At 37.7% G+C, this 21,706-nt stretch overlaps 1 protein-coding gene across 24 annotated transcripts in view; it reads right to left on the bottom strand.

The window, feature by feature from the left end:
* The window catches only part of NRXN1 (neurexin 1), a 719,531-nt gene that overhangs the window by 8,687 nt on the left and 689,138 nt on the right, over positions 1-21,706 (bottom strand). For 15 of the 24 annotated variants that reach the window (XM_064509774.1, XM_064509766.1, XM_026095404.2 and 12 more), the window contains one exon: positions 10,215-10,302. In XM_064509774.1, coding sequence (XP_064365844.1) covers positions 10,215-10,302 — 88 coding nt within the window. The remainder of the gene's footprint in view (positions 1-10,214; positions 10,303-21,706) is intronic. The other 9 variants (XM_064509775.1, XM_064509767.1, XM_026095411.2 and 6 more) reach the window with 1 other exon arrangement.

Raw genomic sequence — 21,706 nt, 5'->3', positions numbered from 1 at the left:
AAACATTCCTTCTTTGCACAGAATATAGTATTCACTTCCAAGTGCAATGATTTGCCAGATATTGACTTCAAATCATTTACTGAAGTCGTACTGACTCCTTAGGACTGTAGGTTTTCCAGGAAACATTTTTCTCTGTGGTTGAAAGGTGGGAGGGTTATTGTCTAAATCTTCTTTGTATATCACAGTAAGTCTCAAGGGAGAAAGGTTAGTTGGTACCACAGTGGTAATTTACAGAGCATGCCAAAACAATGGATTTTTTAAGTAAATATGCTCCACAGAGCTGAGGGGAATATTTCACACAGTTTAATAAGAAGCTTTTGTGAAGAGATTTTCCACAAAACAAAATTTAATTTTAGCCAAACTGTAAAATATAAATCAAAATATCACTTAATGTTTTTAGCAGTCTTTTCATCTCTGTGCTGCGAGTCTTTTTATTAATATGTTTTAACATTTTCATGTGTACTGCTCCTCTTTCAGTATTCCTCCCCCCACAATATGGATCCTCTCTTCTTTTACCAGTTCAGCTGTCAATCCTGCCTCTCCCCACTCCTACATTTGTCATTCACCTTTGCATCTCTGCTTCTTTCTTTTCTACATGAAGTAATTTATCCTGGTTTTTTGTGTGTTCTGGGGAAGCTTCAGTAATTTGTTACTTCACTTCAGAAATTTTGACTGATCAGCAGCCAGTGGGTGGTCTAGTTCTTAAACTGAAGCATTCCTAAATGGAAAAAAAAATTAAATCCTTTTGCAAATAAGATAAGAAAAGACAAAAAAATATATAATACTGATAGCCTGTTTTCAAGCTAGAGCTAAGCTGTTCTAATCATGGGGAACCAATTCAGACAGATAAATCAGTATCTGTTGTAGTTGCCTGCGGCTCTAGCTGTCTGAAGAGTCAGATGAACACCAGGGTTATTGCAAGGAAAGGGCAGGGGCACTGGGAATATACCTTTTTGGTGGCAGCTGTTAGACTGGTTTCATTCTACCAAAACCCTGCAGTGTCAGTGGCAGAGACATTCAGTCCCCAGTGAACTTGGTGAAAGATTTGCCACTGTGCTTAGTAGGACCAAGGTTTCAGTGCTTGCTGTTTTATCTTCTTTTACTGTACAGAGATTAAAAACAGACAAAACCCAAACTGCCTAAACTAAGAACTGGTTTTCTGCAAGGGAGCACCAAAATGTAGTAAAGCGTGGGAGATCTGATGGCTTGGCCTGCAGAGCAAGGAATGATTATTGGTCATGAAATGAGCTTGAGGGGTAGATACCCATAATCCATCTTCGCAACTGTGGGTGATTCCCTGAGCATCTTACTCCACTAACCAGCTACTACTACATGAAGAGGTATATTTCTGTGCCTCAGATATTATATATATGGCTTGAATGACAGAGCTGAAAGCACACTGCATTCAACTTATTCTAAATACTGTCATCAACAAGTCAGATCCATTACTGAGGAAGCTGATAATGTGCCTGAGAAGAGAAGGGCCCAGGCTTTCAAGACATCCAGAATATATGTGCACATACTTTGGAAGCACATATTTTGGAAACCTGACTGCTACAAACACCACGCTAAATCCACCAAAAAGAGGCTCCGATACAACTTCTGGGTATAGCTACACTTGTTCAGCCTGAATCTTGCTACTGCCAAGGCATCATATGCTTCTCTGGGGATGAGAGAGAAGGATAAATGGGCCTCAGGATTGATATAAATTACACTTTGTGTTTTTTTCTTGTTCTTTTTCTCACAATAATATCAAAAATATAAAAATATTAATAAGACCACCTTATTTATCTTTGCTTCTCTCATCATACTCTATAAAACAACACTGGTGTCTCTTATATTAGTGCAAAGAAAAAGTTTGATGTATCTACAAAGCTTTGTCTTATTTCTGAATAATTCTCACGTTCTCACCACTTCCATCTTTCCTTTCATTTACCCCTTTTCTGTAACTATTTAAATGCTGTGTTCACAACATGTGCTATATCTATATCACAATCTACTGTTTAAACCAGCTTAAATGTAAACTCTCAAAGTCCAAAATCTAGACTACAGCTCTTAACCTCAGGAGAAGAGCGGGTTTTGAAACCTGTGGGCCAGCATAGCATGTCAGCCCCACAGAATAAGGTTTCATTCAGGTCTTTATATACTTAGAATGAGACAGCCTAAGGTCAGACTATTTCAGGTACATGCATCCTCATTACAGGGTACTTTTGCCTTGAGTTTTCCCTGCTTCTATTTATGAGCAATATCCTTAGAGAATAACTAGTTCTCAAACTTGTCAGCATTCACCTGCCACTTTGCAGGCTGTCAAATGACTAGTCACACACCGAAAAAAACCCAAAGTTTCTACAGAGGTTTAAATTAAGTGCTAGCAAGCAGCTGAAAACTAGCATTAACAGCCCTACTACTAGGTATGCAAGAGACAAGAAAATTCACACTGTACTGATTGCTAGGAAACACAATCTAAAAAGTTATCTCCCTTGTCTGGCAGCCTGGTAATGCAACACCATGAACTGTCAGCCGTCTGTTAACGTGGCAATTAGTTGATAAGCTGCAGCTGGCATACACCAGTTACCTCATAACACTGTATTAATTAATTGAATTTATCAGGTACTTGCAAATGGTTAGCTAGAAGCACAGTGGTTTGCCTATGGACCTGTACTCCCCTGTTTGAACGCAGAAAAGATGAGCTTCAAAAGCACATAGGAAAGACAGTGCCTGGCATCATTTAATTCAGACAGTTAAAGCACTGGCCTCTGAGCTGTGCCATGCATGCAGTGCTGCCAGGGTCCAATTTTCTTAGCAAGATTGTATTTTCCCTGTTTGCTAGGGGTGGCTGCCTCAGATTCCCATGTTTCTAACTAGTCCTTCCTTTAAATAGTATCTGAAAATAAAGCAATCTTACTACAGAATTTTATGGCTCTGATTTAACACTGCATTACTCAGACTTGTAATGAGAGGAAGCCTTGGCTTAGAAGTTGAGCAATATGATGTTAATTCAGGCCAGTGTTTTGGCTATAAACCTTGTTATACTTTTGCAAAATAATGTTTTTCTTCTACTACCATGTTTGTAAAAACAAGGATGATAAACAGTCCTGAGGAAAAGGGGTTTTTTCCAACAAAAAGAGGCACATTAAATGCATACACATTATAAAGTAACAAGAAGTTGTTTCAGGTTTGCCATGGTCAACAACACAGCATACAAGGAAATCTGTGCACTAGATGTAGCCAAGCAGCCAGAAGAAAGTGTAACTCAAGGAATACAGTGGAGCTGCAATAACTAAGCCTCCCTCAGCACATCATCTAATTTTAAAGAAACTGGAACAACTCAGTTATTTATGTCAACAATCTAAATATAGATATAGTTTGATTCAAAGGATCAATTCTTAGACTCACACAGTTCTAACAGGTTTTTTAATCAGATTTCCATGAAAATTAATGAAACCTGTACCAAATTGGACCAGCTACTTACTTTATCCTCTCGTAAGCAAATCCTCTGCCTTTCCAAAATTCTTTATTTAATCAGACAAAAGTCTCAGTGAAGTCAGCAAATCACTTAGCCATTTTTGATAACCCATCTTTCCTCTTCACTAATTTATTTATAATTCTCTGTATTTTTCAACTAATGACTATGTGTTGAGGTAAAATTCACCCAGGGAAAGTGTTTTGAGAGTCCATATAGTCTTTATTTGGCCTTATTTTATTGGTTTAAATAGGTCCTATTAGTTTAAATAGATCTAATCTTTATAAAAGAACCTGAAGACCGCATTCCTCTTTCTGATGCAATTAGTACAGGTTGGTGCCAGTTTTCTTACACTTTCCTGGTACTGTGCTTCTACCTCAAATTGGAAAGATCATATTTTAGAAGAAAAATACAGGTTGCTCTCCACTGCTGTTCAAGAAACCTTTAACTTGCATGGTCAACGTGTGCCACATAATGGACAGCAAGATCTGACTCAATCGTGACTTGTTTAAAAAAAGAGAAAGAAAGATTACTAGCATTTAAATGAACTGTAAGGTTTATCTATTGAACTACATGTAAAAAGATCCTTCATGATAGCTCCAAAATTAAATAAAATAAGCAGGAGTTATTTTAGTATATTTTAGATATATTTATCTCTCTATATAGAGGACTTAGAAGAAAGGCCACTCCTTCATGAGCACTGGGCAATGTGTCCATCTGTTTTGAATTACTGTTTATAATGTGACTAAATTTACTCAAACTACTAGAAATGCTGCTTTACCATCTGGTTTAGTCTATGCTGTAGAGATGTCTAACTCCAAACCATTCAATAGGTCACAGTAATACTCATGATCACTTCATAAAGTTCTCTGAACAAGTCCTATCTTTTCACGTTGTCTGCATATGCCTGAAGTATGAGGTGGAGCTTCAGGTACTGCCATACAAATAATAATCCTGCTATCTACAACATGAATGTTCATCATTCATACACATTAGAGAAGGTTGTGAGAACGTCCAACATTAGCAAGAATATGAGTGGAATATTAGGAACAGTTAGCTAGCAACAGCTGCACTTTGTCTTAAAATGTGCTTTAAAAAATGAGCTTAAAAAAAAATTCACATTGGACACAAATCCCACATACCACTTTAACAAACATAAGTGGGGCTACACAAAGAAAGGCTGTATGAGAGTGTGCACACCACCACCACCAAAATTACAGAGAATGCATTTGATGAGGTACAAGTCTCCGAGTTACTGAGAAATAATTTGTTAGAGTGAAAGAAAGCCCCTCCTTTCAGCACATGCCCTTCTTTTCAGCACATCATTATTTTCAGCAGCTCCCAACATTGGAAATGCCTGAAAACATTTAAGACTGGCTGGAAAGCTATAATTCTATTCAGTGTCCCCATGTTTCAATAAAATGGCTGTCCAAGAGTAGAGATCAGTATTGATACGGCTGATCAACTATCATTTTTTAACTTCATTTTCTTAGATAATCTAAGGAAAAACACTTTTCCCTGTTCATTTATGTATGGATATGGTAACAGCCATTCCCTCCAAACCCTAATATTTGGAAAGTTTGTAAATAAAGCATAATTTTCGCTATGTAGTAGCCCATACAGACACGTCTATATGCATTTCACCTAAGCATTTAACAGGGTTGATTCAAGGCAAGCCAGTGATCTTTCTCATACTGGAAACCCATATTGAACTACAGGATAATTGGACTGAGGCACAAATATTCCCTTTATGTCTTGAGCCATAAAGACCACAGCTGCCATGTGAACTAACTGTAATTTTATTTTTCTTTGTTTCAGCTCCTTGCACAATGCATTCCATGAACAGTGTGGAATAGGACACTTGAACTGACGCACTAATTACAAGAATCACTTCACCTAATGCTGAAATGTTCCTATCTTACTTACAACCAGGAATGCAGCACGGCAACTTGTGACAAGAAGTGATGAGCAAAATTTCTACGAATGAGCATACATTGTTCACAGCCCATATTTCAGCTCTCCAGGAGGAGGTACATATGCAGGAAACAACTTGCATGCGGAGGTAAGTCCTAGACTATTCTGCCCACAAGCCAAAGCCTTCTCCAGAACACATGCTCAAAGACCAGTCCATAAGTGGCTATCTTATTATAGGTCACTTCCATAAAAACACGGAAAAAAAAGTCCTAATCTTATTCCTCCCTCAGAATAAGCACTAAGAAAAGGTAACTAATGCTACCTGTTGGTATGGATTACTGAACCGACATCAAAAGGGAAATTTCCCTATAGGACAAGTATAGGACAAGATGAGATAACAAATACTGCTCTGTGATAGGGAATCCAAGGGTTGCTAGACAGAGGAATGTTGATTAGGGGATGAGGAAGCATTTGTTTCGATTGCAACATATGAGCTTCTGCTGGTAGAAAGATACTAACAGAAGATACCAACTTCTGTTGGTAGAAAGTTTTGTCTGAACCTGACAAAAAGCCTGGTTTGTTACCACAAGACCATGTTTTCGCTTTGACAGCTGTCCTGTGCTAATCCTTCCAGGGCCAGTGAGTTATATATTTTCTGCCTACGTTCTTCAAGACCGCCCTGTCCTCTATCAACCCATTTGCTGGGTCTGTCAGGAGAGGTGCTGAAACTAAATTCTAATTTAAAATTATTTTGAGGCCCTAGTTTAAAAAGTATCTAACTGTAATTTGAGGGAAAAAGAAAGGCTGTGCATACAGTAGAAACTTGAAGACTTTCTCCTGGTCCAGATCTCCCTGACATGCAACTGAATGACTTCATTTCATTCGACCCTGTTTGGACCTCTCTGCATTTTGGAACATTTCCATAGCTACAGAAGTGGCTGGACAATGGCTAACAAATAAAGCACTAGGCCAGTGTAACTGGAACAAATAATCTGTGCAGCACTAATGCTCACTGAAACTCAGCAGAAATCCAAGCTCTCTAGAGAGCTCAGAGAAGGGTTGAACAGCACTCCTAACATGCTGAATGGCAATTTTTCCTCCCACAGTCTCACAGCTCATCAGGTAGAATCACTAGACCATCCCAGGTCTTCTCTTCTGGATAGATTTCCACTAACATTTTTCGTAACTTGCCTGCAAAATGAAAAGGCTTTATTATTTCCTCTATGACATGAAGCTGAGGAAAAATATTATTATTAGTGTTCTTATTAGCATTTAAAGTAAGAAAAGGGAATGTGGGGAGACTGTAAAAGCAAAAACCATTGCCTTACCACACAAAACATAATGCAAACAAAATATGTTGACTAAGTTTTGCATGCTAATAAATTTGTTATGACTTCATCCAATTATGGCACATTTAGCAGTTTGTATAGCACAATGAAATCTGCAATTATAATTTTTGTGACTTTATGTTCCAGACAAGTTGATGGGATTGCTGCTTAGCAGCTCCTATCTGTTCTAAATTTTATGTCCCATATGAAATTTGTTGCAAATTGCATCTTTCCATTTATTATTTAGAAGACAGGTGCACAGAAAGCAAAGCTGGTGGTGACAGACCAAGACTTGCTAGCCACTACAAATTGCAACACATTTTTCCTAGAAAAGAAGCCCTGTTTAAAGCAAAAATCTAGCTAATTAGTAAAATCTAGCTAATCAGTTATTTCTCTAATTAATATATAGGTTTACCATAATCAAAGTGTTTGCAGAATAGGCTCTCATTCTGAGCTGAGAAATTTGGCTAGGAATAAACATGCTATGGGCAGTCATTATTTAAATGTACTCTTATGTCAACGGACTTCGAGTGGGCTTTGACCCTCTCTAAAACGTATTCTTGCTCAAGAATCGGTGACACTCTCCTGAGAGCGCCACACTGTCCCTCGGGCTGGTGTAGGTCCCTCTTCTGCTCAATGACCATCAAGCAGCAAGAGAAGAAATCTAATGGGATCTCAGACTACAACGTAACACAAGATTGTCCTGATAATCATGTATTCTGCCTCCTCAAATATGTATTGGGAGACCTGAGCTCCACTAGCATCAGCGAGGATGTGGAGGAACAATTCTGGTTTCTAAAAAGGCTTTAGGGGAAAAAGCTGAACTGAGCCATGGGCAGAATTTAAGCGGAAGGGCATGTTCTTCTGCAACTCCTATCCCAAATTAAAAGAAAGAAATTATTAATTGGTCACTCTCAACAATATTATGTTTTTCTCCCTTAAGTTCCAGCCTATTGTTAGGAGCAGCTCAAGTCGACATGGAGGGCAGACTGCAGTGTTATTCAGATGGAGCAGTGCTGCTCTGCTGTACTAGCAATACTGCTACTGGACTACTTATGGATAGAGCTTATTCATAAGACTAAGTGAATAAGATTTAAAAGAGGCTTCCAGTGAGGCAGATATGCTAGAAGCTAAGACTTCAGTAAGTCTTTTGGTTCATGCTACTTCAAATATGAGAAAAGGACAAGGCCAATGAAGAGGGAGGCAAATTAACAGCTTTTTAAGAGTTGCAGAGTGGGAGGACAAGTGACATTTTGATGTAGAGAATGACAGATAAAACAATCTAGACAATTGGGTTTAGGAGAACATGACTCCTGTGCCAATCCACACTTTCTTCTAAAAGCAGTAGCAGCTGGGATGCAAGAAATAAAACAGCAAAACCATTCTCAAACAAACAAAAATGAGAAGTGTAGTGGGGTCATGAATGAGAAGCTAAAACAGGAAAGCTAAACATGAGGATCTAAAGCTAACGGCAAGCCTTTGCAGGAAGACTAACATTCACGTTCCACTCTGGGTCACAGTTTGGGTAGAAATGATAATTTGTCAGAAAGCTTCATTTCACCCCTCCCATTCCTGCACCCACCAGCTAAATGACTGTGCATGGCTCCAGAACTGCTAGACATTGCAGCCCCAGATCTGAGAGTCAAAATAACCTCGGAGAAGTATTACTCTCAAATTTCATTGGCTTTCAGCAAATACATTTCTAATACAACAACCGCAACAGTGGCTTTGGAAAATTTTTTAGAGCTAGATAATATGAATGTAACTAATGTAATAGACAAAAGGTTTACATATGTCTCCTGAACAGTACTGCCTGATTTAACTAAAGGAAGGAAGCAGTTGCCATGTATGAGCTCAAAGCTATGTGAGCTAGTATATTGACTCATACTGGACAAGACAGTCTTGCTGAACCCAAGAATTTGAAAATAGGAAGGAAATACCAGAAAAAAAAATCCTGGAAATCAATTTTCAAACTTTCATATAAATAAACTCTCATCTCAGTTCCCAAATATCTTGCTCATGGTATCTGGCACTTCTGCAAGTGAAACACTTCCTGAGAGAAGTAAAAATGTGCAACTTGGATGTGTCTGTTGCTGCTCAGTTTTAAGGCTGGTAATTCCATCTCTAGGTATTTGGAAAAACACTCTGAAACCTTTACCTTGGAAAGCACAAGAAACTGACTCCAAAGTATCCTCATCTAACCTTTAAATGCTCAAGATCTTGGTTCCTGGAAGGTGTCTAATGCTACCTTGCAGGTCCATCAAACATGAGGATAATTGATAATCTTCTCTGCCTTCATTTAAATTTAATCAAATAATTTTTGCATGTGAGCTTTAGATTATGCAACTTCAAAAAAGAACTGGGTATCTGCATTTGAAGCAACATTTAGTTTGCCTGATGGCTATACAGACATAAGTCTGGCCCCAAATTTGGGTGCTGTACTAAACAAAGATGCCTCTTAGTTATGTTTTGCATTAATATCTAAATATATTGGTGCATGACAAATTTATCTTAATTTTTCTTTTACCATTAAGTATTATAACAAGTACCGAAGACTACCAAATTATCTAAAACGACTGACAATAAATGTACCACTGAAAAACAGAATTGAAGTGAGTATGAAAAACTGAGATAAATACGATACCATAAGTTGCTATTCAAAAAAGGGAAAAGCTAACCCAAGCCAACAATGAAAGCAGGAGTAATTCTTTGGATATCTGGGATTTTTTTTAAAGGTTTATAGAGTAACATAATTTCTTCTAGTTGTTATTATGAAGTCTTGTCTTCCTTTCACATCTGCAATAAGCATTCAGATTTTTAGAGAAGGTATGTAGCATTTAATCCACTATGAATGTAAGTGGGAAATTATATTGGACAGAAAAATTAGAACCAATTTCCCATTATTCTATGGGAGTAGGAAAGAGGTGGTCAAAACACCATTTTTTTTGGTTCCATGGGAATTACCAGAATGTCAAAAATTTTTGTTTCTAATCAGAACTAAAATGTACATTCTAAATAGTCCTTGGTTTGGAAAAATGCCACAAAACAATTTGAAATTTCAGGCTTTTGTTTTTACATTTTGAGGTTTTTACCATCTTTATAGTATTTGATAAAATAAAAACTGAACTCTGCTTCTACTCCTGGCATAATATAATATTTGAAATATTGAAATATCTTACTTGGGGGAAATGCTTAAGGCAGCAGCGATCGCACCATCTTTCTCCTAAATCAAATCATCCCTTCTCTATCACACACACACAAAAAACAGTTATGGGGCCCCCGAATGTCCTCTCATGGGTCCTCCTGCACTTCCTTGTTGATGTTGCTCATATCACAACTATCAACAGATGTGGCACCAGCAGCTGCCTTTGAGAAATGGGCAGTGAACTGTGTAAAAGTCCCAATTCCACTTCTCCCTGCTCTGTAAGAAGAGGCTGTCCCTACAGATTCCTGGGCAAGTGGAGCATGCAAATATGAAATAAAAGGAAGTAATAAAAAAGTTGACTAACCTAACCCACCTGAGCTCGGCTCACAGGGATCAATGTCCTCATCATCACTGGGGCATTCAGCCGAGGCCACCAGGATGTCATCGGTGGTCTGCAAAGAAAACAAAAGTCAGGTAAATCCATTTTAATTCATCTAACAGGTTGTTAGATTCTCACAGACATTTCTTCTGTTGCAAGGCCTAGAGCATTCCAGACTTAATATTTAATGGCACAGTGACACTCTCCAACTCTGCATTAATGGGACTTTGCTTTTCAATTCACACTTGTCAGTTTTTAAAGAAACTGTGTTATATATCCAAAGCAGGCCCTTAAACATTTTAATCTTTTTTTGTAATAAGAACGGAAAGTAGAGGGATGGAATACGTATATTGAGGCTGCTGGTTTTCCCCCTTTTTCTCCAATATCTCCATTATGATATTGCCTGAAAACACTGAAAGCATTAAAAATCCACGTCAAAATATTGAATTGCCTGCGGCTGATAAAACTATCAGAAATGCAGTGATGTTTTCTCCAATAATTGCACTTGCTTTCTTAAATGCAGATTAAAAAAAACAAAAAAACAAAAAAAACCCAAGCATTTAAATCCTTGAGTTAAAGAAAAGGAAACAATGTTAAGGAAAGGAAATGATAACATAAACATAAATATACGCGGTGTTAGAAAGTAACAGAATATCTTATTGTCTTAAATAAGTCCTGTTTGAGTTCTGTGTTTAGTTCAGAGGGGTTCTCGGAACATCTGTCCAAAATTAACCCGGACAGCTCTTCATCCAAAGAAATCAAATAAACCAAGACAAAGGAGACAAATACAGGGGTATATAATAGGGGTACAGACAACACTGAATGCTATATAAAAAGAAACTGAGGATTCCTATCTTGCTTTTCTTACAGTGCAAGAACAAGAAGATATACAATGAAATACAGAGGCAATCAATCTGAACCTGATAAAGCGAAATACCTTCTGCTCAAGCCACCTCTGAGAAATGTAGTAAGAACATCCACAGTTATTAGGGGAAATAACAGCGGGGAAATATAAACTGTCATGCTTCTGGTCATTTCTCAAGAAATTATTAATGAGGTTAGGAAGCAGCTTTTCCTATGGGCAAGACATTCCCCTAACTGTCCTTTTCAAGCTTCCTTTCACCTCAGTGTAGGAAATTCATGGAGAGAGTAAGAGACTACATGATACTGAAACACGTGGCTAAAGATACAGTCGGCAAAAAGCCGTTCTTGGGTTTTTGTATGATACCTATGCTAACTAGAAACCATCTCAGTCAACAGGAAATATTATATTTAAACAGTTTCTGGATGGGTATAAGAGAGGGACATAAGATACAAAGTTTTTCCTCATGGGTTTAATTCCGAACATGTAACAATTTTATTTCTGTTATCCAAAGCATTACAAATGCTATTTATCATTATTCTTCTAACCGAAGTTTTAAAGCAAGGAATATTATAGTAACAGGCTTTTCTTTGTCACCCTTCAAGAATATTAATGAATGTATTCTTTCAGCACTTCTGTGAGATAGGAAAGCGATACAAGAATACATTCATTAATATGTGAAGCACAACAAAGACAAGTCTATTATGATAATATCATATTTTACAGGTAGAAGATTGAGGCATAATAGAATGAGGAAACTTGCTGAAGGTAACCAAAAAGGCCACAGATGACAGCTATGTTATGTCACAGTTCAATGCCATAATCATAAAAATCATCTTTCCTTATGGCTGAGGAAATTTATAGCAGGGAAACACTACGTGAATTTATAAGGCTGCCAAGTAAGCTGACAAATTCGGAATAAGAAGACAACAACAAAAAATTATTCTAGTTGCCCAGTCTTTCTGCTGTGCAGAAAAATAGAACTATAACAAGAAGACAGCTGCAAATATCCTGCTAAATTTCTATTGTCCATTTCCCCCCCCAAAGATAAGCATTTAACCTTGAGAATCAGTATCTTAGTTCCTTCTTGGAAAATCACCTGTGTTTTTTCTAAAATATAAAGAAAAATAATCAAACAAGCAACCAACCAATTGCACAGAAGTTAACTCTGGACTTTAAAACACACACAAAATAACCAAAAAGTATTTTTAAAAGTATCATGCATCTTCCAAACAGTTCTAGCTTTGCCAGTGTCACATATTCCCTTCTACCCATAATTCTGGAGAAGACACTATACTTGTAAGAGCTGCAGCTGCAATACTCCATATTTACCAATTGATCATTGGCAAATGTACACAAATATTCTTAAACAGAGAGCAACATATGCTTATACAATATTCACATAGCAAGGAATGACTTCTATAGGATCTACAGCTCTAAATGGAATTTTGTTTGAGGGTGCTTTGGTACATGCACGGACGTGTAAGCCCCTGACCCTTGTAACTTGAGCAGATCAAGATAAAAAGTTCAGATAGAATTACAGAATTATTGCAGTGTCTTTGATTATTCTTGATATAGGATAGGATGGTCAGATTTCAGTTTGATTAAGTAACTGAAGTTAGGTTGATCTAGTTACTCTTTCTAGTTTGCACTGCAATCAAAATCACCAGAAAATAACTGGAAAAATCATATATTTTAAGTATCTTGAAGTATGAAAGATAATTTACTCAGTTACTTATAAGCAGAAGGATCAAAACTGTCATTATAAGGTGACACTAATTCCAATCTCATCTGTGGAAAGAGAATGCACACTTCTAAAAGAACACACGGATGTTCTTGACTGATAAAAGTGCATGTGTATTATGGGTAAAGAAATGAATAGTACCTTAAATAAAGGTGAATATTACATGTCAGGAAAGATCTCATTACTGTTTCTGAGTATTAAAGGAAATACTGTATGTTTCAAAGTCAATACCGGATGTAAAACTGATTTTGTTGCAAGCAATAAATCAAGTATCAGTACTGGAATAAGGAGAGAAGAAGTAAGATGATGTGGAAATTTTTTTCTTCATAAAACCGTGTTAGGAATATTTCTAGTTTAAATATCAATTAACAGATGTATCACAACCTCCCTCTATTCTGCCCTTTCACCTAACCCCAAACACCTCTTTCCTGCTGCTCATACACTTTTTCCAGAATGGAAATAAATCAGCTGTGAAAGTGAAGTGGGAGCTTCCAAGTTAGAAATGAAAGCCATTAGACTGCTTAGCATGTTTTAAAATGGGATTATGAATTAACTAAAACACTAGAGAATATAAAGAACTATATATATTAATACATGCATACTAAAGAAATACTCTTGGCCAGCATTAGAGCTCTTTCTCCAGAAGAGTTCTGACTGAAGTGAATGGGAGATTTACCTGAGCACTGAGCAGGATTTAGACCCTGCTCAGGGTCTCATGCAGCCAAGGGGTATAGACAAATAATGCGAGATAGACAAATAATGCGAGATAGACAAATAATGCGAGATAGACTACTGCACATTATTTTTTTCTCTTGCTTTTTAATTTGGATGGTAAGATTTAAAATAAATCAGTTCTCCTAAGTGAATTGCAATTGTTGCTAGCACTATGGCTAATTTACAGGACACTGCTCTGAGCATCCTCATTAATCAAGGATTTAAAAGTCAGTGGAAAATCCCTTATTTACAGCAAGTGTCTAATAGGATAACATCCTAGCTAGTATCATCATAATACAAGATCGGATTAGAATGTCTCATGGGTGAGTTGTTCAAATTCATCTAAGAAGGGATACTCTAGTTGTAAGAGATTAACAAAAATAAAATTAAAATAGCTTGTGCACAACCTGGAAGGCCAGGCAGAATTTCTTTTGATTTTATCTTCTTTTCTTTGTGCATTTTCAGATCTTTTCAGATTTAGTCTACTGGTGTGGCTGTATGATTTAAAATGCAGTCCACTGTAATATATGGCTTCTTAAAAAGTTGGACATCTGTTAACATTTCAAAAAAGGATGATAGAAAAGCTTACAATTACTGCACCAATATAAAAAATTGATAAAAATCACATATTGTAAAAGCGGATGTCACTACGTAACATAGTTTCTGACAATTATCCATGGGTACGGCCATTGCAAGAATAAGTCTTACATATCAGGCAGCTCTGCTTGCAAAAACAAGGACTTCACGGTTTGGCTCTTGGCCAACAGAGAGTTTAAAATATCCCCAATCTGCCACCTTGCTTCAGGAAGGAAATGGTGACTATTCCAACAAAGCTCTTGGCCAGGTCAAAAAATGACACTCTAGTCATGGCTTAAATATAGCCATAGCCTGTAGCTGGGAACAACTATCAAGCTGCCTCAAAAGCTACACCCATAGGTTCAATCCGCAATGGCATCAAAAACTGCAGTTTCATTTTTCAAATATGGTGTTAAAAAGCACTAGAATAAACAATATAGATAAGTCAGGCTTTTTGATTATCCAATTTTTGCATGACTGGGCATAAAAACCCACCATCTTATTCAGTTTTTATGTATGAAGCCTGTTAAACATGAAGGTACCAGAGAAATACGATCCGAGAATTAAATCACCAGTCTAAACTGTGCATTCATTAATGGTATAACGGATCCCGCATATTTTCTCCTATAGCATTCCATCAGCTCTCTTTTAAGTCGTAGCACCCTACAGCTACTCTGAATATAGTTTATTCCTTTCTTGTTCAATAATATATTTTATCCCATGAGAACTGCAAGTAAATTTAAATTACACAATAGTTAAAAACTGGTAGTCCTAAATTATTATATGAATTATAAACAGCATAACTGCTTTTGACTACTGTTTAAATTATTTTAGATTAGAACTTCAACTGTGTAATCAAAGCGATTCTTATTTATTTTTACAGCTGTGGTGTTCAATGATAGCAGTCAGGCATCGCTGTGCTTGGTGCTAAAGGAAACGGGAAGGGAAAGGCTCTGCTCTGAGGAGCTTACAGTTCAATTTAGCAATGCATGGAATGAGTGAGTGCGAGAGAGAATAACAGGGGAGGGTGAGGATGCTACTGGTAAGTTTTAGCGGTTATGCAGGCTAGCGCTGGCCCTGATCTAGCAACGTCCATGAGGACATGCTTAGTTTTGAAAATGAGAGGTCTGTGAGGGAGTCAGAGAAGCAGCACATCCTGAAGGGCTTTGCAGAGGGCTGCACAGCTCCTGGAACAGAATGATCTACAAATGCTACTGGGAATTTGACTGTCTGGGGCTCAGCTTGCGATTGACCCCTTCCTAGCTGAGCCTTTTTCCCCTTCCCTTTCCACCAGCAGTGAGGCCCACCAAAGGGTTAGGGGAGGCTTAGCTCTATGGGCGGCTCTGAGGCAGCACCCCACGTGTCAGGCACTGGCATAGGGTGCAGGAAAGCATGAAAAGGGCCACTGAGAGGAGATGACCTGTGGGGTGCTGGCAGGACAGAGGTGTCTGAGGCAAGAAAGGGGTGATGGAAGGGGGTGAGGACAACCTGAAACAAATAAAGCATCAGTGTCATGGAGACATGGAGATCTTGAGGAGGAGATAAAACTCTTTCTGCAAAATGGCCGGAAAGTCAGGAAGAAAAGTCAGGAAGCTGAAGCAAAGCCAAAGCCGGAGACCGGCCAAGAGGATGCTGTGAACAGATGGTGCCTGCCGAGCAAGAGCACGGCTGCAGAGCCTCATGGAGGAAACTCAATACACTTAAAATAATGCCCGGTGAGTGCACAGGTGACGACAGCCTGAGCAGCAAAGGAAGGGGCAAGCAGCATTTATAGTCTAATTTTTAAGGAACAGAAGGCCAAGGCATCCCTGGGTTGTGAGGGAAAGTAAGGAAGAAACAGAGAAATTAATGGTAAGGTTGAGGGAGCAGAGAGAGCTCAGGCAGTGGAAGGGGACGGCCAGAAAACCAAGCAGCTGATGTAAATGGACCCTATTATGTGAAGTTTAATGGGCAAAAATTTAAAGACTGCTAACAAATGACCATCTGAAAACATACTTTCACATGCAGGACTAGGAAATGAAAGCTCTAATTCTCCTTTTCCCCAATTCTTGGTTATCAGCTCTGCTTACATTACTTCACTTTCCCTCTGGAAAAAGCTTATTCAAATACTTGCTTTTTAGTTCAGTGAGAATTAGCTACAACTGACATTTAAACACAGAGGTCTGCTTCAGCTTAGCAGAAGGGTATATAGCTGGAGCCATGGTATGAATAAAAGATTTGAAAAACCAACAGATACACACAGCTATCGTCTTAATTAGCTATAGCAAACTTTTTTTTTAAGCATGGTTCATACGAAGTTTACAGAAAGAAGCTTTGAGTAGTCATTTTGTACTTTTGGGTTGGACATATTAAATTCTGAAGCAGTGAGGGACTTTCCTAAAAACCACTCTCATATATATTTCTTTTTTTTCTTCTCTCCTTTAAAGGGAGCAATAAAGTAGCCTAAACCAATGGGAATGCTGGCAGAAACCAACAGGGTATGAAAAATCACAGAAGAGTTCATGTAGAAAAAATCAGATTTCATTTTTGGGACTGGATTAACTGCACAATTTTCTAGCCAAGACTTTGCAATTTAAATTTAATTTTCTGTGTATGAAGCAGATCTCTATGACTGGTTGTTGAGACAGTCATAGAACGAAACTTGAATATGTCACACATTAATCAGTCATACTCTGCAGCTCGCTTCTCACTAGTGTTAATAACTTTCCATTCCATACGGTAGTCTGCAGAGAAAGACCCTACAGTTATCTAGCAGTAATATCAGCTCTAGATGACATGCCATTTGGACAAGCGCCTGTAAATTTGTATTTAACCTGCTACAGGTCAGACAAATATACGTGCATCAATTTCTGCTCATCCACCCACATACAAAAAGCATTTTCTCATCGTTATGCTACGGAAAAATCTCATTTCTAGACATGGATATTAAAATGCTAATATTTCAAGCACATACACAATATTTAGCATAGCTTTTATTAACTGCTGACATATTATTATCCTCTAATGTGAAAGTACAGGAACTGAAAACAAACACTCTCTCAAATCCAGCTTTCATCAAATTAATACCATCAGGTTATTTCTTGGAATGGTCAGTGTTTGACACGGGGAGAAAGGCAAACGCCTTGATTAGAAAGTTCCTCTCACAGAAGAATATTAAACATCTAGGATATAATAACCAAACACAAATAAGGCCTTTGAGTTTCTGAAATGACTGCTGTAGAAATTAAACTCTGAGGGCTAGGTAAAAAACTCCAGATGATGCCCTCCGGGGCAGCCTTCCTCCCCACATCTTAGGGACGACAGGAACGCAGCTGTCCCACGCAGCAGAGCACAACCACCTTACTGCTGGCACCCACCCCTCTCTACATTAGGCCTGTCAGGAGGCTTTGCGAGCAACAGTCCTAAAGCCCACAACATTATTTTAATGCAGAGTAGCATTCACATTACTTCTGCAATCTCCTCCTAAATAAAAATCCCAAACATCTAAATTCTCATCAGCAAAATTACCACAAATAGCTCAAATATATTTGAGAAGAGGATTTATAGTCAAATAGTGTCAACAAAACTGCATGGTTTTCCTTTAAGCTCTGAATTTGAAGTGAACTGCTTTGGTCAGAGTTTCAGAGCTGTTTAACTCATCTAGAAAAAAAAACAAAACAGAGCTTAGAAAATCCAAGCACTGGTAAAGCTACAACATTTTACCAAGACGGCTAATCCAGCAGCACTCTGCATTAATCCTCAAAAATAAAAGTATTGCTAATTAAAAAAAAAAATAAAAGTTTCCTATCAGGTCATGTCCATCACCTCCTGCAACATATGCATAATGTTAGTTTCCCAGATGCAGAGCAAAAAAAGAAAACTATTTATTTATGAACATCTTTTCATTATGCCCTTATGAGACTTTTCAGGACCTGCTGGCTAGAAAATTAATCCACTGTATTTCCTCTCTGTTTCTCTCCTCATTAGGCAGCTTATGAAAATGCATCCAACATTATCACTGTCTTTTTCCTTGGCCACTCTTACCATATTTAAAGGGCTTACAAGGAGATCCTTAACACTGCACTAACTGCGTAACATCAGGGACAATTTGAGACTTCTCTTCTTGAAACTACCTGGTCATTTCCTAACTGGGTTTCTTGGAAGCACAGCAAGTAGCAACTGCATAGTGAGAGGAGTATCAATCACAGGAGTTACTGTTTCTTATTTTTCAGCAGGAGAAGGAAGGTTTACACACATTTTCTGGAACAGGTCACTTTGTTACTTGATCCAAGACTTAAGCTACACCACAAGGCATGGTATTTATAAAAAGGAACAACATGATGGACATCCCTGCAGCTCGGGCTGTCCCACAAGTCCTGGCCAACCTGTGTAAGGCTGCAGACAGAACAAGCCCAGGGATTTCAAGCCAGAGAAAAAACTCAAAGAAGAGATATGGTACAAAACTGAACTTTATAATTTAAAGTAGATGTTGATATGCAACATGCCAGTGAAGAACACACTGGCATTTAATTGTACGATACCTAGTATGCTAATTATACTATTTCACTTATTAAAGCATCCATGGTTTGGATGAAGAATGACAATAAACAGTTACATTATTTCTCTCTCATTTAACTTTTAGATTCAAACCTCTGTTTTCATAGATCAGATTTTTCGCTAACTTCATTCTTTAATTACAAATGCTTCTGTCATGAATCTTTCCAATCAGAAGCTGTGCTTCAATTTACTTTTTTCATCCTTATTTCCCTCAGGTAACTAAAATAGCTTGAGAACAAGGGACAATTAATGTGTAAACGCTTTTTAAAAGTCACATGCTTTCTTTCTGCGCTTCCGTTCAGAACATTCTCATTCTTTGCTCACGAATACCACACTTCATTACAGAACAATAACAACAAAAATGCAGCTTGGTGTTTTTTGTTTTTCAATTTGCACTAAACCAAAAATATATGAAATAGAATGTGACTGAGGAAATCCAAAAGCTTATTTTTTTCCTAGACAAAAAATTAATTTTGACTCTAAGTATAAGAGAAATGTTTCTGAGCATTATACTTGTACGCTTGTATTTTCTGGTATCTTTTTATTTTTAGCCTTCTCTTTTGCTGAAGTAAACATTTTTGTCTCCATTAATTCTGAACTCATAAACCACAATGGAGACATTCACATTTTTTTTAAGCCCAGAAAGTATCTGCTTATTAAACTGCAAAATTACAACAGCGATAGCAAACCTTTTAATTTTGCATTACACATCACATGTACAGAGATTGTTGAATTTTGGGAACGTGAGACTTACTATCTTTGCATCTGTCTCACACAACTCTGGCAAAGATGTATTAAGCATTAGTATTAATTAATGAGTATTAACATTAATTTTAATGACAATTAAGCATTAATAGTCATTAAAAATGACTATTTGAGTGGAGGGGGGGCTTTTAAATTGACCAGTGAGCCCCCAGCACAGACTGGCTTTTTGCAAAACAGAACGGGAAAATTGAAATGCTACTGGATAACCCAATGAAACTTAATAACATGGCTTAGGACTATTCTTAGCAAAACTCAATACATACAAAGTTAGAGAAAAGACTGGAACCACTTAGTTACTAAAAGCCCTTACGTACAGCAAAGTCAGAAAGGCACTGACTTTGAACAATGCTTCCATCTTTTTTATAGAATTACTGTATTGCCAGTTCTACTTACTGTGCGTATTCCTCACTATTAAATTGTACCGCATAGGGTATTTTTGCTCTGTTCAAATCCATGGGAATTTTATTACTAGTCTCAAAAGAGAGGAACGCAAGGAAAACGCTTGACAAGGAATACTTCCTGCAAACTGATCTGCACTCTCTATTCTCATTAACCTTATTTTCAGGGAGGAAAAGGTTTTCTTACCTCATTTCAAAATGATACAGAAAATGATAGTACAAAATACTAATTTTGTAAGAAATGTAGAAAACTGCATAAACTATCAGACTGCTTTGGAGGCGTTTAGCTAAACCAGCCATCTCACCTACAAACATTTTTTTAAGAAGGCCTCAAAGAGATAAAAGTATGTTAAGAGAGAAGCACAGTAAATGGATAACAGCATCTTCTATTTAACACTGACCTACCTATATCATGTCCTTGCAAGTTCAACTGGAGCATGTCTTTGACTCAAAGCAAATTAGACTAAGTCAGTCAAAGGCAGGTGAGCATATGCAGTCATTCCCCTCCCAACTGGGCTCTCCTTGAGAAAAGATGAGCACCAGTACCACCACCCACACTCTCCTTTTTCTGTCTCCAGTTTCTATTACAAAGATTACAATTTAAAAGTTTCAAGGGGTCAAAAAGACACATTGTTCCCTCCCAGATACTAACTCCATTGGCCACATTTTATCCCCCTGCATCACTGGGTTACCCAAAGCAAGGAAGGAAAATTGAAGCTGGCTTCCCAATAATCTCTCTTTGAAATATGGCCTTTTCAAATACTAAATATTAAGTCCCACCACTAAAAATATGAAACATTTCCTTATTGTAATGTTTTTATTAAAAAAAAAAAATCAAACAACAGTGGCAGGACCAGTAGAAGTACTGAGGAAATAACATCAGTTTCACAGGGCAGAGAAATATCCTATGGATCTTCGTTCTGCACGCATAACTTGTTAATACTAAGAGCTAGATACACATGCATTGGAAGGAGAAAATGCCTAACTGCCTTTCAATTAAAATAAGGGTTTCATTAAATCTCCTGTTTTGGAGATACAGTTAATTAGATAGTTTCTTAAACTGTACATTTGTCACACAGGTATTTGGATGTGTTAATGATGCCTTTATTTCATAGCTGTCTAACAAATTGCACTCAAAATGCACATGAAACGCATGCTACAGGAAACCAGTGATACCCCATATGCCGAGGAGCTGCTCCAGGTGACTGTTGTGGGAGTTAGGCACACATTAGGTGGCATCACTTAGCCTTCAAAAAATCTGTTTCCAGGCTTCAATTTCCTTAAATAAACACTTTCAATAGGAAGCAGAGAAGTTAAAACCTGTGACCGTCATTTAAATAGGAAAAGTCTCATTTCTACCACTGCTTTAGTGCTGTCAATTCAATACACATCAAAAAATAGTACAAGGATGATGCCCACATTTAAGACTCAGTGTTTTCCATTTTGAAGACCTTGTTTGGAATCACTTTTAGTTTAACAATTAGCTATTTAAAGACACATTCCAGCCCTGCTGGTACTTTTTTATTAAGCGTGTGTGCATCTGATCATAAGTATATACGCATGCACACACACTTTCCAATAATCAGTTCCATAAGTTCTCCAACTAGCGTAAGTAAAAACAAATAAGAGAAAGACAGACAGACAGACAGGCATCATTTACAACCATTTTGTGAAGCAGCTCTAGCAGCTCCAGGAGTCTTTTCTGCCACATGAAAGAAAATCTACCCATCTTGTCGATGGTGTCAGCCTATGAAAAGCTGCAGTTCACGCAGGAGGCCATTTGGTTTTGGGACCTAAATATATGGTCTTTCTTCACAGGGTACGTAGCAGTTTTCTGCAAATTCTCCTTTCCACTACTGAAGACAGGAACTGAGACTTGGGA

This window comes from Dromaius novaehollandiae, chromosome 3, assembly GCF_036370855.1.
Source record: "Dromaius novaehollandiae isolate bDroNov1 chromosome 3, bDroNov1.hap1, whole genome shotgun sequence".
NCBI lineage: Eukaryota > Metazoa > Chordata > Aves > Casuariiformes > Dromaiidae > Dromaius > Dromaius novaehollandiae.
The sequence above is the reverse complement of the archived record's forward strand: the minus strand, read 5'-3'. Positions and strand labels throughout refer to the sequence as shown.